This window comes from Triturus cristatus, chromosome 9 (genome assembly GCF_964204655.1).
Source record: "Triturus cristatus chromosome 9, aTriCri1.1, whole genome shotgun sequence".
In the NCBI taxonomy this organism is placed as follows: domain Eukaryota; kingdom Metazoa; phylum Chordata; class Amphibia; order Caudata; family Salamandridae; genus Triturus; species Triturus cristatus.
Genome location: NC_140592.1, coordinates 378,170,074 through 378,185,596, shown reverse-complemented (window position 1 = coordinate 378,185,596; position 15,523 = coordinate 378,170,074). Strand labels below are relative to the sequence as shown.

Genomic DNA, 15,523 nt, shown 5'->3' with positions numbered 1-15,523 from the left:
ACAGAGAGATGAGAAAGGTCCTTACCTGCTCTGATGCTACTTCTAGGCCAGGACTCTGGTACCAAGAGACCCCGTCCCCATTTCGATATCCATTCCGTTCCTTGGATATGGCCATGAAATTTACCTGCTTTTGCTTGTGATATCTCACTCCTAATCTTTAAGGATGAATTGGTGGTTGCCAGAGCTCCGCTTTGGAGCAACCTGTTAACCATCTTGCTGGCCACGCCTCCAATACTGGAGTATGTTTTATTGTGGAATCAAGAAATATTATTAAAAAATACTGCGATTCACTAGTGATTAACATGAGCTAAAAACAATATTCACACCAATATTTCACCGTTCAAGAGCACGCCTTGCCTGCTCATCCGCGCCAAACCTAAACTGGTAATACTTACTATAGGTGGACTTTAGTCTGACTCCGGCCAATGGTCTAACCCTGGCCCGGCTCTGTGGTCCAATTGCAATTGGATGAGCCAATAGACTTCCCTCTCTCTCCCTATTTATGCAGTTTTTGTAAAGGAGAAAAACAAGCTACATCCGGCAAAACGTCGAGCTGTTAAACTGGATTAGCATATGGATTTTTATTATTCAATTAAATTTCACATTTTCAAAAATGAACATGTGAAAAGGTCTAGCGAACTGCAATCGGATGCATTTCGTAATACCAGCCTGTAACCTCAGATCAAACTTACTTGTATCTCATGTGACTTTAGAATGTCTTGTTGAGCTAGTTTACCGCCTCGAATGAGATTTAGCACATTTTTTAAAGCATTTTTCTGAAATGGTTGTGTGTTGAGTCAGAGAAGGCCGGTAATATTAGCATGCCATGCAGTGCCTCTGTCTCCTCACATTAAGTATGTGCCATGGTGAACAACAGATGCATTTTTTTTTTTTTTCTTTTTTTTAATTATATTTTAATTTTTTATAAAAAAAGCACAGCAATTAATCATACAATTCCTTTTAAATTGGGTACATTGGGTACAGACCATCCAAATCAAGAAAAAAGGAAAATAAAGGGTAGAGTCACAATACAGCATAGGTTTGGAGATACACCGCAGAAAAAAAAGACTAAATACATTCCTTTTCTTTGGGAGAGTACTATATCTCACAGAGCATTTCATATATATATGTATATGTATCTTAATTATCACAAACGGTTCTTCCTTCTAACTCTTTCTTCCATCTCTGAACTGGACCCCATATACGCTCCCCTAATATCTTCCCCCTCTTCCCCTTCCGATCATAAATTCCTCTTTCGAGGTTATAAATCGAAAGAAGCCTGGCAATCCATTGCTGAAAAGTTGGTGGATTAAGGTCTAGCCACGCCGTGCAGATACAGATTCGAAGCACCGCCATAGAAAGAAATATGAAATATTCTGAGGTCTTTAGTGCTTCATCTTCCTCCCTAATTCCCAACAGAATTACTACTGAAGTGAGATGAATATTAAGTTTTAAAGAAATTCTCAATTTCTCCTTTTAAACACAGCAGCTTGGGACAGGTTGACATCATGTGAATCAAATCTGCATCGTAGCTCTCACATCTGGGGCACGTAGTTCTCTCCTGCCCACCCCATTGGGTGATTTTTGCTGGCGTATAATATAGTGAAAAAATAGTTTTATAATGTTGAGCTTGTAATCCTGCTAAGCAAAGGGCAGTTTGCCCCAATTCTAAAGATCTCCCAAAAGCCTCCTGTTTTGTACCAAGTTTATCTCCCCATTTTTTGCCATGCTTTTCCATATCATCAGCCTTTAGTAAAGCCAGTTCAGAATACATTTTCTTTTTTTTTTTTTTTTTTTTTTTTTTTTAAAAACCTTTATTTATCTCTGTGTACAAGACAAATACGGGCCTACAACCATCCGGTCGGCCTCGACACTTCTGAACCTTGATAGCAAAATATACGTCCACCCGGTGGCCCGGCAGCACATAAAAGCATACAACCTATGTTACAAAAATCCACATGCACCGGGTGGCAGGAGACAGTAAGGTTAATTTTAAAAATTTTTAAATGTAAGGAGATACAGAGCTAGAACGGATCAGTGTACAGAACAAAACGATCATGTGATAAATGGGTAACAGCCACCAGGAGAGTCAACTAACAGTGAACACATCTAAAATGGCGGCACGAAACTAAATACCAGGATATAGATATGCAGCGAAGTGTGCCTCCCCGCCGCTACCCTCCTAACACCAGTCCCCCCCACTGACCCTAGAAAAAGACGTAAGAAAAGGACGGAAGAAAGAGAAGAAAAGAAGGGCCATAGAAACAAAAAACGTATCGAAGAAAACCCCCCACCCTACACGCATGGCGAGGCTATGGCCTACCCCCCCCGAGCTACGTGTCTGTCGCCCCATAGAAACCCGAAATGTAGAAGTAAGAAATGAAGAAAGGAAAAAAAAAACATAAAATCACGGTTGAACCCAGGGAGAAAAAGAAGAGTGCACTACCCTACTACTCCCAGGGAAAGGAAAAGCGGGGAGGAGCCCACCCCACTGCCGAACTCCCGGACCCCCGCGCCGCCCATACATCCTGCGCCATGTACAGCACAGTACCAAAAGACCCACGTAAACCCAATGGTCCCGAATCGATAACACCCAGCACTTCAGCACTGCACAAGTCCTCCCCCCGGCAGAAGAAGGAAACAGGAGGCGAAATCACAGCGACATGTAACAAAAACAGGTCCTTAAAAACTACTCAGCCAATATTGCAAAACGTGTATCAGTCGAGGTCCCCGTCTGCCAATCCAACCAAAGCGACAACGAGCATGCCATCACCCCTGTCCGGACCGGCAAATGTGATTCAGGCCCGTCCATTGCTGCGAGTCACCTTCAGCCAGGACAAAGAGACAAGATGGCCGCCCTCGAGGAAAGGGGACAATGAAGACGTATCGTAACGCAGGGTCCCAAACGCAGCAGTAACATGCCACAGTAGCTCCGGCGATAGGTGCAGTCAGGGTAACATCTGGCAAGGGAAGTGAAAGGCTAGGTCTCAACAGGTAGTTCGTAGGTAGAGTCACAGCGTTCAAAATGAAGGGTGTCCCAGCAACTGTTTCCGCGTCGATGGATTGACGCGTTACATTGTAGCCAGGAGGACTCCGCGCCACCGTCCCTCCGCTCTGCAACATTGTTTCACCTCCAGGAGAAAACATGGGCGGTGGGGGATCCTCCAGCCGGGAACGTCCCGTTGCAAACAGTGCCTCATCGATTCTCCGGGTCAGCGCCCGGCAAGTACTCTGCATTGCCACCTCTAACGCCACGAGGGCGGCCAATACATCCCCACAGGTCGGGTCTCTCCGTGCCAAGCATCGGTCCGCACTATCCCGCCGCTCCTCCGATGCGGCAATCAGCTCCGGGGCACATGGGCGCGCCGACACTGCGAGTCCAGGGTCAGCCAGCGTCTCAGCAAGAAGAGCAGGCGCCATTGTCATCTCCACTGCGGGCAATTAGTGGCGGGACAAAAATGACTATGTATACCGGAGATCCGAGGATGTAGAGACCGGAAAAGGCTTTGTGCTCCACTCGGGAACTGCACCGGGCGAGAGCGTCCCACGGTTACCGTGAGGACCGGCCGTTCGCCGCAGGGAGACGCTTCAAAATGGAGTCCGCTCGCTTTTCTTCAGGGTGGCGGAGGAGAGCTAGTATTAGGGGGCTCCAACGTCGTCCACACCACTGCCAGCGCGCGGGGGAGTCCGACCCGGACGTAAGGGTCTGACTCCAATCGCACAGCCAGCGTTTTCACCCCCGCGGCCGCTCGCAGTTTTCCAGCTCAGCACCCCATCCACATCCCTCGGCGTCCAGCGGCGGCCATCTACGCAGGGACCAGTGGGAACACCGAAGGTCGCGGTAAACACCGAGTCCGCTGCCAAACCCGCCGACAAAGGTGTCAGGAGAACGCCAGTCACTTCAGTGCCGGTAATCCGCGGCGGTAGGGCGGCGCAGGTCAGGAGAATTGATCAGGATTAACAAAGGAAGCCAGACGGTCTACGGAGCCGGGAGCTCAAGCGTCCGTCCCGTCGGCCATCTTGGCTCCTCCTCCAACAGATGCATTTTTTAGCCGGTGTACTTTACACTCATTTTGAAAATAAAGTGATCGAATCATACTCGGTTCACCCAACTATTTCCTTGAAAGATTTATTATTTAGAACCTGAAAGGGCTATTGAGTGAATGGTGTACTTTGTAAGGCAAATTTATTGAATATATTCAACATGGTTACTGATCTAACTCTCAAAAAGACTGACAGCTGTACACAAAACCATTTAAGAATTCTCTGAACTCATTTTCTAATGGGTAAGCTCAGAATGCCCCTGGTTTTTAGCCCCCAAAGTTGAGTGGGAGGAGAATCTGTTGAGCCGATGTCTGTTGGATGAGTGTGGAATGAGAGGGAAGGGTGGATATACATTGCTGGAAGGCAATGGCTGATATGGTCATAAACATGACTGTGCGGTACCAACCATAATTACCCATTGGTGTCTTGTGGCACACTCAGAATTGACCCCAGATGTCACTGGACTCTTGACCATAGAAATGGATAGATTAGGTTAGGGGTGGGCAGGACTATGGTGAAATAGGACAAGCGCAACCAATAATAAGGGGTAAAGCATGCAATGTATCATTCAATAGCCTAGGCCTCCCACAGGAAGGACAGATGGTTGTGTTTGAGGCCTACAGGCAGATTGTGTTTGCATTTGTTGGTCAGCGTGTGACAAGCATTTACAGTGCATTGGTGGAATCTAAATTAAACCGCCCCCATTCCGTGGGGTACACTTGAGTACTGTAGCTTACCCTCCACAGTCTGCGGATATGGATGCCTAAGGATATTCAGCGCATGCTCCTCTGCCATCTCCTCCACCGTCACCTGGTCAGTAGCATCCCGCGCACTCTTGGAAGGCTTTTGCAAGAACATGGATACCCGCTTAGAGTCCGCCATTTAGTTGCTCCTGTGGAAAAAAATGAATGGAAAAAAAAAACAGTGCAAAGTTAGCAGGGGCGACAAGAAGATTCCTAACAAGATGAAATAATGTGTGCATGACGAAATCAAGGTGCTGTTCAGCGAATACAACATGGTCACCCTGAAGGCCACTGAGAAGGAGTCAAAGAAATAACACTTTCAGCAGAAAAATCTGATTTTAAAAGGCACATCAAGGATATTTTTATGGGTACTTCAGCTTCGTTTTGTTTAAATGTTATACATTTATAGGTGTTTAGGATTTTTAAAACCCGTTTTGTATTTTCCTATTTTCCCCAATAACAGTAAACCATTGGATTGGTTAGATTGTAACAAGCTTTACTGAATATGTTTAGCTGAGGCACTTTGTAACTTTGTCTGCCCCTCGCAGTCTTTCCTGTATTGCCCCCAGGGCTCTGGCCTCTCGTCCTACCGTTCCCTTGCATGGTTAATTGCAGCCAATCAATCCTCTGCAATTTCAGCTCTACACACATGATATGCAGATTTTTGATGACTTGCAAGGTTGAATAACTGTTTGCATCACTCGCAGTACATAAAGCGTTTATGTTTAAATGCAGGTAAGTGTGGGGCATAGTCAGGAGACCAATATGGCAGACATGCCTTCCAGGACTCTGACCACTGAAACCACTATCCAGCATCTAAAGCCTGGAAAACAGACCCTCAAGCTCTGAAAGTCACCCTCGAGGCTTAGTAGGCAATGGGGAACAAAAGTTTGGTTTCTTTTTCAGGCACCACAGCCGATAGTCAGAAAGACTGCGATGGAAAAGGGTGATATCGCCTCCACACTGATCTTAGCTACAAAGCAACAGCGAAATTTGCAACTCCTGTCACGAGAAGTGATTGTAGAGCGGTGATATGTCGGCTGCACTTTAGAACGGAGCATAGCCGGATGATAAATTGTCCATCTAAAAGGGTCCAAAAGATCAAAGACACAACCATCCTCTAGACAGCACATTTTTTTATCGGCTAAAATATTGAATTAATGAGAGAAGTAATGAGCCACCCCAAGTGAAAGGAACCCAGTGAGAGACACTACACGAGCTGAGGCACATAGACAAGAGGAGAGGCAATACAGGACAAAGACAACTCTTGTTCAATTCTAGAGTCAACCTACGAACAAGATGAGGTTGGATAGATATATGGTGGTGCTGGGCCTACGGAATACTAAACTCATGCTGCAGAAAATTGAGTTACTTTCCGTCTAGCCACAAAACTGGAGGACACTAATAATCTGAGGTGAATGCAGAAATGGCAAATGGCGTGGCGGGAGATACTCGGATCACATTGGAATGGAGAAGGCAGCTGCACCAATAAAGACTGGAAGTCCTAAAGTCAAGCAACAATAGCAATATTATTTACCCCATTGTGAATTGAAGACCACATATAATGTGTTTGCAGTGGAAAGGAGGCATAAAAGGGATTCAGGCAGTACTGAAGGGTGTCGGAGGATAAATCTCGCATTTAAAGGGTATGGAATGATAGACCGGAGTAGATGGAGACACGATTTACTGGATTTCTGTTTGCAGGAGCTCCAGGAGGGCCTCACCTCAGGCAGCATATATACTCACAACACCCCACGTTCTGAGTGACTTGCCTTGAAATGGGGAGAGTCAGCCTATCAACCAATTTTAGGCTTCTTCAATTGCTTATGACCTGGCTCTGGCACTCACCCTTTGGCGAGTAAGCATTTTGAATCCGCAGTTCCATGCTGCAGATTAGCGGTCAACCAAAAGCAGCCAGCAATTAATACATTTAGGTCGGGACGTGCCCAACTCTACTGACCATAGCAAAGCGAATGGCAATATAAAATAGAACCTCTGACTTGTAACAAATAATTATCCCTGATCCGCTCTACCAAAAATTCCAAAAAGGCTGACATAAAGCACCAAAGTACCTAATATAGTGTAAACTGGTAAGTAGCCACACAGGCCATAGCAACACAACAAAACAAAGCCCCAGAAAGAGGCCGAAAAGCAGAAGCAAAAAGATTTAAACATTTTATGGCCATCTTGAAAGCACAGATTGGCATCCAGTCAATGCAAGTCCAACAACACCCTAGGAGCACAAGCATTTTAATTGGATTAGCAGTGGTGAGCAATAGGATCTCTGTCTGCCAACACCACTACAATCAATAATTCTCATCTTCGCTGTGTCAGTCACAATCAATGAGACCGCTACACCAGCGTGGCCATTACAAGCAAACCTATCCCTGCTCTGGGTAGCCTAATACAAGTACTGCCCACCCCCGACTGCTCTCCATTCCAGGGACAGTCCCGTTTTACGTACTTTTTATCTTTGCTGATCCTAAAAGGATAAGGATTTCTCAGCCAGTTACCATCAATAGAATTTCTATTTGTTTGCATCTGACACCGGTGAGAAAATTTGCCAAAATTAAAATCATTTCAGCTCTGTACTACATATTAAAATGAGAGGTTCTTTCTGCTTGGCTGTGTCTCTTACAACAAAAAGGGAATCCCTGCGCTGGGGGTACAGCTTGAAAAGCTGCGCTTTCAGAGATCTCCAACAATAATCCACCTATAGAGAGCTTTCCTTTTCAGATGACTCGCAAAGGCAAAACATTGATTACCATGAAGCAAATGTTTGATACAACCATCTAAACTGCTACCTCGAAATGCAGTCGTCATGTACAAGAGGGGCTTTCTTCACTAGACTCATCTGAGCACCATAACTAGAGAGGAAATTATGACTTTAGCATATTTATTTAAGTTTAAAGCAACCAACTTTGGGCAAGCTGCTCATTGTGAAGGGAGAGATGAACTCTTTGTCATGGGTGCAGGCAGAAACTCCATGTATCAATTACTGGAGATCTTACACTGAGTGACTGCATACTTTCGATCAATCGGGCACTTGCCTAAGTTATCTGAAATAATTAGCTCAGAACATAGATGCAACATTTGTATGATTTTTCCTGTGTCTGCAGGGCAGTCACAAGGGTGCAAACGGGGAGGCATTTTGCCCCAGGCCCCGCACTTTTAAGGGCCCCATTCTCATTCAGCAACATTATTTATACATGTTTAATTGCAAGCAAGCTTGCTATCTTTATTATTAGAATACTGACATGTTGGGAGCACTATTGAAGACTATGAAGTGTCTCAGAGCTTATAATGGCTGGTATAAGCATTATAGGCCTTTGGTGCCGAAATTCCAATGTTTGACTTTCTATTTCTCCCTTTTTAACTTAGAAGATTCTAGCCTCAGTTGGTGGAATGTTCTAATAGCCTTCTAGCCCTTCTGTTTCAAGCTATATTAGTTGTTAAAGGCCCTTTCCCTTGTTATAGTCCCTTACCGCTAGGGTTCAGGGCCGTTAATAATGGGCATAGACCTCAATATGTTAGGTAGGTCGCTCCCCCTCTGCACAGCAACGCCTGTGCGTCCTGTCCCTGCCCCAGCTGCTGAGGAAAGTTGAGGCCCTCCTCCACCCGCAGGCTACCACCTGCGCCTCATCCCTGGTGGCCAGTGGTACGCCTTAGGTCTGTTCTATTGTTCATTGTACTACCCTTATCGTTTTCTTTTTTGCTGTCTGTGACTGCTGTTGTTTGTCTTCCCCCTGTGCCTGTATTTTCTGTTGTACCCTTCTTTCCTTCTGTTCCCATCGTCACCCCCGTGATTCTGTGCCCGTTTTTCCTTCTGTGACCCCCATGATTCTGTGCCCGTTTTCCTTCTGTGACCCCCGTGATTCTGTGCCCATTTTCCTTCTGTGCCCCCCGTGATTCTGTGCCCATTTTTCCTTCTGTGACCCCCGTGATTCTGTGCCCGTTTTTCCTTCTGTGACCCCCGTGATCTGTGCCCGTTTTTCCTTCTGTGACCCTCGTGATCTGTGCCCGCTTTTCCTTCTGTGCCCCCGTGATTCTGTGCCCGTTTTCCTTCTGTGCCCATTTTGCTTCTGTGACCCCCGTGATTCTGTGCCCGTTTTTCCTTCTGTGACCCCCGTGATTCTGTGCCCTTGCCTTCCTTGCCGTTCACCGCTCCTGTTCCTGCCGCTGTGTCCCCTGTGGCCCCGCCCCCTGACTGCCCATCCTCCTATCTGCTCCTCCCTCTCACCTCCCCATATATGGCGCGCGCGCCTAAGGCAAGCCCGTCTGCGCCCGTCCGTGCCTGGACCGTACCCAGCGCCAGGACCCCTGGCCCCAGCGAATATCACGACACCCGCCTCTGCTACGACTCCCGCACCCTCCACGCACTCAATGCCGGACGATCACACACCTGCTGCCTGGCCGCCCCGAAGCGCACCCAAGGACCCTTCTCCTGCCGGCACTGCAGCTTCACCAGCATCCGGCCCGCCAACCCACCTACCAAAGAACCCAACCACCTCAGATGCATCCTTCTCAACACCCGCTCCGCACGCAAACACGCCGTGGAACTCTGGGACCTACTGGACTCCAACACCCCAGACGTCACCTTCCTGGCGGAGACCTGGCTGTACCCCTCCTCGGCACCCGACATCGCCATAGCCATCCCGGAAGGCTAACAGATCACCCGCAGCGACCGCACCAATGGAGTAGGAGGAGGAATCGCCATCGTCTACAGGAACACTCTCAAAGTCTCAACCAACACCGACGACACCCTCAGCACCGCCGAACACCTGCATTTCCAGAACCACACCGATCCCAACACCACCCTCAGAGGAACCCTCATCTACAGACCTCTCGGACCACGAGCACAGTTCAGCGACTCCATCACCGACCTCATCAGCACACACGCCCTCGCCTCCACGGACTACATCCTCCTCGGGGACCTGAACTTCCACCTCGAGAGCAACAATGACACCAACTCCTCCACCCTGGTCGACAATCTCGTCAACCTCGGACTCAGACAACTCGTCACTACTCCCACCCACTCCACCGGCCACACGCTTGACCCGATCTTCTCCGCAAGCTCCCACGTCTCCTTCAACCACACCACCGACCTCCACTGGACCGATCACTGCTGCATCCACTTCACCTTCTGGAAACCCACCACGCACCACCGCACCCAACAGATGCCGCGCCCCTGCTGGAGCAAAGTCACCGAAGACCAGCTTTCCACCACCCTCGCCCGGAGCCCACTTGCAGATCAGACCGACCCCGACACCGCCGCTCGCAACCTCAGACAGTGGATCAACGACTGCGCCAACACCCTTGCCCCGCTCAAGAAGCCCTCCAACACCCACACTAGCAAGAAAGCCAGCTGGTTCACCGAAGACCTCCAGGCCTCCAAGCGAACCTGCCGAAAACTCGAAAAAAACTGGATCCGCGAACGTACACCGGAAAGCTACACAGCCCACAAGAACGCCACCCGCAGACACCACCACCTCATCAGATCCGCCAGAAGGACCTCCTTCAAAGACCGCCTAGACAACAACGCACACAACAGCAAAGAGCTCTTCAACATCGTGAAGGAACTCTCCAGCCCCAGCTCCAACACCAACGACATCCCACCTTCACAAGACCTGTGCGACTCGCTGGCCACCTTCTTCCATCGCAAGATCACAGACATCCATGACAGCTTCAACGTCGTCACCACCCCGGCAGCCACTTAGACCCCCGCTCCCTCGACCACCACCCGCACCAACCGCCTGATCGCCTGGACCAACATCAACGACGACGACACCATCAAGATCATGAACACCGTCCACTCCGGATCCCCGGAAGACCCCTGCCCACACCACATCTTCAACAAAGCCATTGCACCCCATCTCTGGAAAACCATCAACATCTCCTTCGAGACAGAGACCTTCCCGGAGAGCTGGGAGCACGCAGAGATCAACGCCTTACTCAAGAAACCCAAGGCGGACCCCAAGGACCTCAAGAACTTCCGACCCATCTCCCTGCTCTCGTTCCCGGCAAAGATCATCGAAAAGGCCGTCAACAAACAACTGACCAGCTTCCTCGAGAAGAAGAGCATCCTGGACCCGTCCCAGTCCAGGTTCCGCAGCAACCACAGCACCGAAACTGCCCTCATCGCCGCCACTGATGACATCAGGACCCTGCTAGACAACGGAGAAACCCCAGCCCTCATCCTCCTGGACCTGTCAGCTGCCTTCAACATGGTCTGCCACCGCACACTACGAACACGCCTCTACGATGCCGGAATCCAAGAGAAGGCCCTGGACTGGACCTCCTCCTTCCTCTCCGGCAGAAAACAGAGCGTCCGCCTCCCCCTCTTCCGCTCCGAAGCCACCGAGATCATCTGCGGCGTACCCCAAGGCTCATCCCTCAGCCCACATCGCACGACGGCAGGACCTCAACATCTTCTTCTACGCCGATGACACCCCGCTGATCCTCTCCCTCACCAATGACCCCCACACCGTCAAAACCAAGCTTCACGAAGGAATGAAGGCCGTCGCCGACTGGATGAGGAACAGCCGACTGAAGCTGAACTCGGACAAGATTGAGGTCCTCATCCTCGGATCCACCCCCTCAGCCTGGAACGGCCACTGGTAGCCGACTGCACTAGGAACACCCCCAACACCCACCGACCACGCACACAACCTAGGGGTCATCCTCGACTCTACCCTCTCCATGACGAAGCAGGTCAACGCCGTCTCCTCCTCCTGCTTCAACACCCACCGCATGCTTCACAGAATCTTCAAGTGGATCCCCACCGAAACAAGAAGGACGGTCACCCAGGCCCTCGTCAGCAGTAGACTTGACTACGGAAACGCACTCTACGCAGGAGCCCCGGCCAAACTCCTGAAACGGCTTCTATGCATCCAGAACGCCTCCGCACGCCTGATCCTCGACATCCCTCGCCACAGCCACATCACACCCCACCTGATAGACCTGCACTGGCTCCCTGTCAACAAGAGGATAACCTTCAAACTCCTCACCCACGCACACAAGGCACTCCACAACACCGGACCAACGTACCTCAACAGCCAACTCAACCTCTACACCCCCACCCGCCAGCTCTGCTCTGCAGACCGCGCCCTCGCCTCCGCCCCCGCATCTGAAGAGTGACCGCTGGCGGCAGATCATTCTCCCACCGCGCCGCCATAACATGGAACACCCTCCCCGCCTACGGAAGACCGAAGACCTTCTGACCTTCAGAAGACTTCTCAAGACCTGGCTCTTCGAACAGTAGCAGCTTCCCCCCCCCCTAGCGCCTTGAGACCCTCGCGGGTATGTAGTGCGCTTTACAAATGCCATGATTGATTGATTGATTGAATAGCGGGATATATAACTATAATAATGACACTGCTCAAGGTTTTGTGTTAACCGACTGTCAATTGTATATTGGTTAATATACTTTGATCTATGTTCTCCACCAGTGACTTACTGTAAGAGGTTAATTTGAGACATGGTACTAAAGCTTTAATTAAAAATATATTTAAAATGTAAAATAAAAGATAATGAGACAGCTTGTGTGGCCAGATTACTAGATGGCAGCAGATGCCATGTTTTCACTCTACCCAAAGTAAATTTTTTAATACTTAGAAACAAATGCTGCTCATCACATCCTGCCAAAACTGAAGAAAAATCCAGAGGGCCCTGTATTTAATTTTGGTCCCAGGTCTGGCTGTACCTTCTAACATCCTTGCCTCACTATTCGTTAAAGTTGTGGATGGTTAAAGTTAATCTCTTCGAAAGGAACCTAAAAATCATCAAGAGTCTGTATCTGCCAACGCACCCAAATTTGACTGCTGTAGATAGTATCATTCAGTGCTTGTTGCATCCAGCTGCAAACGCCCACCCAGCCTGATGAATGCTCGGTAAGAAATACAAAATATGGAAAATGCATAAAACAGTCCAATAAGGATGCTCCAAAAGCAGATCTTCACTTCCTGCATCATAAGGTTCAATGTTCAAAGAATGTGTCCAATCCTTCTCATTTCCTACACACTTACATCTCATGCATCCCTATTAATCCCTGTACATCTGACAACAGAGACTGTGGCCAAAAAAGGAAGACTTGAAAACCATAGGAAGATTTTGACAAAGGAAACAAAACTCCATTTGCAATTTTCACATACCCTAGAGATAATTAAACTGGTAACTTCTCCGAGGTATGAGATAATGAAGGTTGCAGATCCGCCTAGAAAGGGATGCAATGGAGGGAGTGCACGTGACCAGTCCTTGCTAGGCAGGGTCTAGTATACACACAGGGATCTGAAGGGTTTTCAGACAAAGGCTGCATTGATTGTACCAGGCTGTTCTGCTAGGAGAGGAGCATCTGGGTCATGGAGGTTCTCAGCAGTAATCTTAGCTAAGACAGGATGTTTCCCATGTGGTGGCAACTTACACCAGCCACCTCTGCAGGTTAGAGAGGCCTCAAATGTACCCCCCCTTGCCCTTTAAACATGTGTATGTGCCGGAAGCGCAGCGGACGAGCGCAGCGGGCGCGCCGATTGCGCGCCAAAGGCGCGCTTAAGGCAAGCTCGTCTGCGCTCGTCCGCGATCACGACGCGGCCGGGGCCGCTCCCCCTGCCCGATCCACCAGTGATATCACCATAACATACACTCGGACTGAGTTGATGTCCCTGAGACCTCCCCCTTGTCTGACCTGCCGCTGGTCCATCCCTGACGCTCGGAGCCCTGCCTTTGTTTGTAAAGTCTGCCACTTTTCCCTTCCTCCCCTCGATGAGACATACAGTACAGCTCGCGCTCTGATTTCCACCCCTACTCGTGGAGCCTGCCCTTCTTTCACTCTCAGAGCTGCGCTGATTAACTGCAGATCATTGAGTAAACATGCCATCGACATCTGGCAGTCCCTTCGAGACAACAATTGGGATCTGCTTTTTTTAACAGAAACTTGGCTGAATGACACTACGAATCCCACCATCACCCTCGCCCTTCCGGAGGGTTACTGCATTGTCTGTGCCAATAGACCTAATGGTAAACAGGGAGGTGGCGTCGCATTAATCCATAAATCCAAATGGACGGCTACCTTCCCTCTATATGACCCTCTCGATTGTATAGAAGGCCTTCCTTTCAGTGTCCAAATCTCTCCGTCCACTTCCAGCTCGGGAATACTTGTCTACCGCCCTCCCCATTCTAATACCTCCCATCTGCCGGCCTTGGCAGACTATATCATCCAGCTTAGCACTCGCTATGCCAATTTCACTGCTCTAGGGGACTTCAATCTCCACGCAAATGAGGATTCCTGCTTGCACAGCCAAAATTTTATCTCTACGCTGGCGGCCTGTAATCTAGTGCAAATAATAGCCTTACCCACGCACAAAGCGGGACATACACTAGACATGATCTGTTCCAACCTTCCAAGTATTCGGGCAGCCTCCCCCATCCCGGTCGTTTGGTCGGATCATTTCCTCATCCCTTTTGAGATAGATATTTTTTGTTCCACTGGACCCTCTATCCCCCCTAAAGCATCAGGTAGAAACTGGAGTCGTATCACCTCTGAAACGCTCCAGGAATACTTAAAAAATTCCCAACCTATCCCGTCGTCTGATCCAGACTCTGGTATTGACCATCTAGATGCCTGGATTAGTCAAGCCCTAGAGGCTCTGGCTCCACTTAAATCTATTAAAACCTACAGGGCTACACCTTCTGCACCATGGTACTCCAACGAGCTTCGTCAGAAAAAGGCCGCGTGCAAATCTTTCGAACGCTTATGGAGGCAGAACTATTCCCTGGATGGTAAAACCATCTATAAGACAGCCCTCAAAGAATACCGCAGAATGATCGTGGAGCACAAAAGGGACTACCTGGCTTCCAGAATTAAACACGCTAATAACGGTGCCAGGGAGATCTTCAGCATAGTTAGGTCCTTTACGGACCCCAACGCGCTGACTCGGATTCAGCCTGCCTCCCAGTCTTTGTGCGATAAACTTTCACAATTCTTTGAGGAAACAATAGAGACCATCTATTCCACTTTCCCAATTTCCACCAGTGAAGACCCGAAAGAGGAATCCACTTCTCACATGCCCCAGTCCCCCTCGCTGATTGACTTTTCAGTCATCTCCGAAGCCGACTCTATGGCAGAACTACTCAAATGTAAGTCTGGCTCGCCCAATGACCCTTGGCCAGCCAAACAATACAAGAAATTGGCCCCCCTGCTCAATCCCTACTTGAACCATATCTGGAACGAATCCCTAAGAATGGGCTGCTTTCCCGCCAAATGGAAACATGCCTCCCTAATTCTCATTTTGAAAAAACCAAATTTGGACCCTGACAACCCCAGTAACTACAGGCCGATCTCTCTTCTGCCTGCCCCAGCTAAGATCCTAGAAAAACTGGTACATTCCCAGCTGGCGAATTACATCGAAACCAATGGTCTCCTACATGACTCTCAGCACGGCTTTCGGTCGGGCCACAGCACGGAGTCAGCCCTTGTTGAAATGGCTGACTCGGTGAGATGGTCGCTGGACCGGGGGTCGAGGGCGGTGTTAGTGCTGCTAGATCTTTCAGCGGCATTTGACACCGTCTCTCATAAGATCCTGCTGAGAAGACTGGGAGACCTAGGCATTGGCGGAACGGTTCTTAAGTGGCTCGCTTCTTACCTATGTGACCGCACACAGCAGGTATATACCTCTCCTTACACCTCCTCAGCTAGACCACTCAAATGGGGAGTCCCCCAGGGCTCATCCCTGAGCCCGCTT

At 49.1% G+C, this 15,523-nt stretch overlaps 1 protein-coding gene across 1 annotated transcript in view; it reads right to left on the bottom strand.

Moving 5' to 3' along the window:
* LOC146797990 (E3 SUMO-protein ligase ZBED1-like) overlaps positions 1 to 15,523 on the bottom strand; it is a 43,153-nt gene that overhangs the window by 18,508 nt on the left and 9,122 nt on the right. The window contains exon 2 of the mRNA XM_085625219.1: positions 4,782 to 4,936. Within this exon, the coding sequence (XP_085481345.1) occupies positions 4,782 to 4,926 (145 nt within the window). The 5' untranslated portion in view covers positions 4,927 to 4,936. The remainder of the gene's footprint in view (positions 1 to 4,781; positions 4,937 to 15,523) is intronic.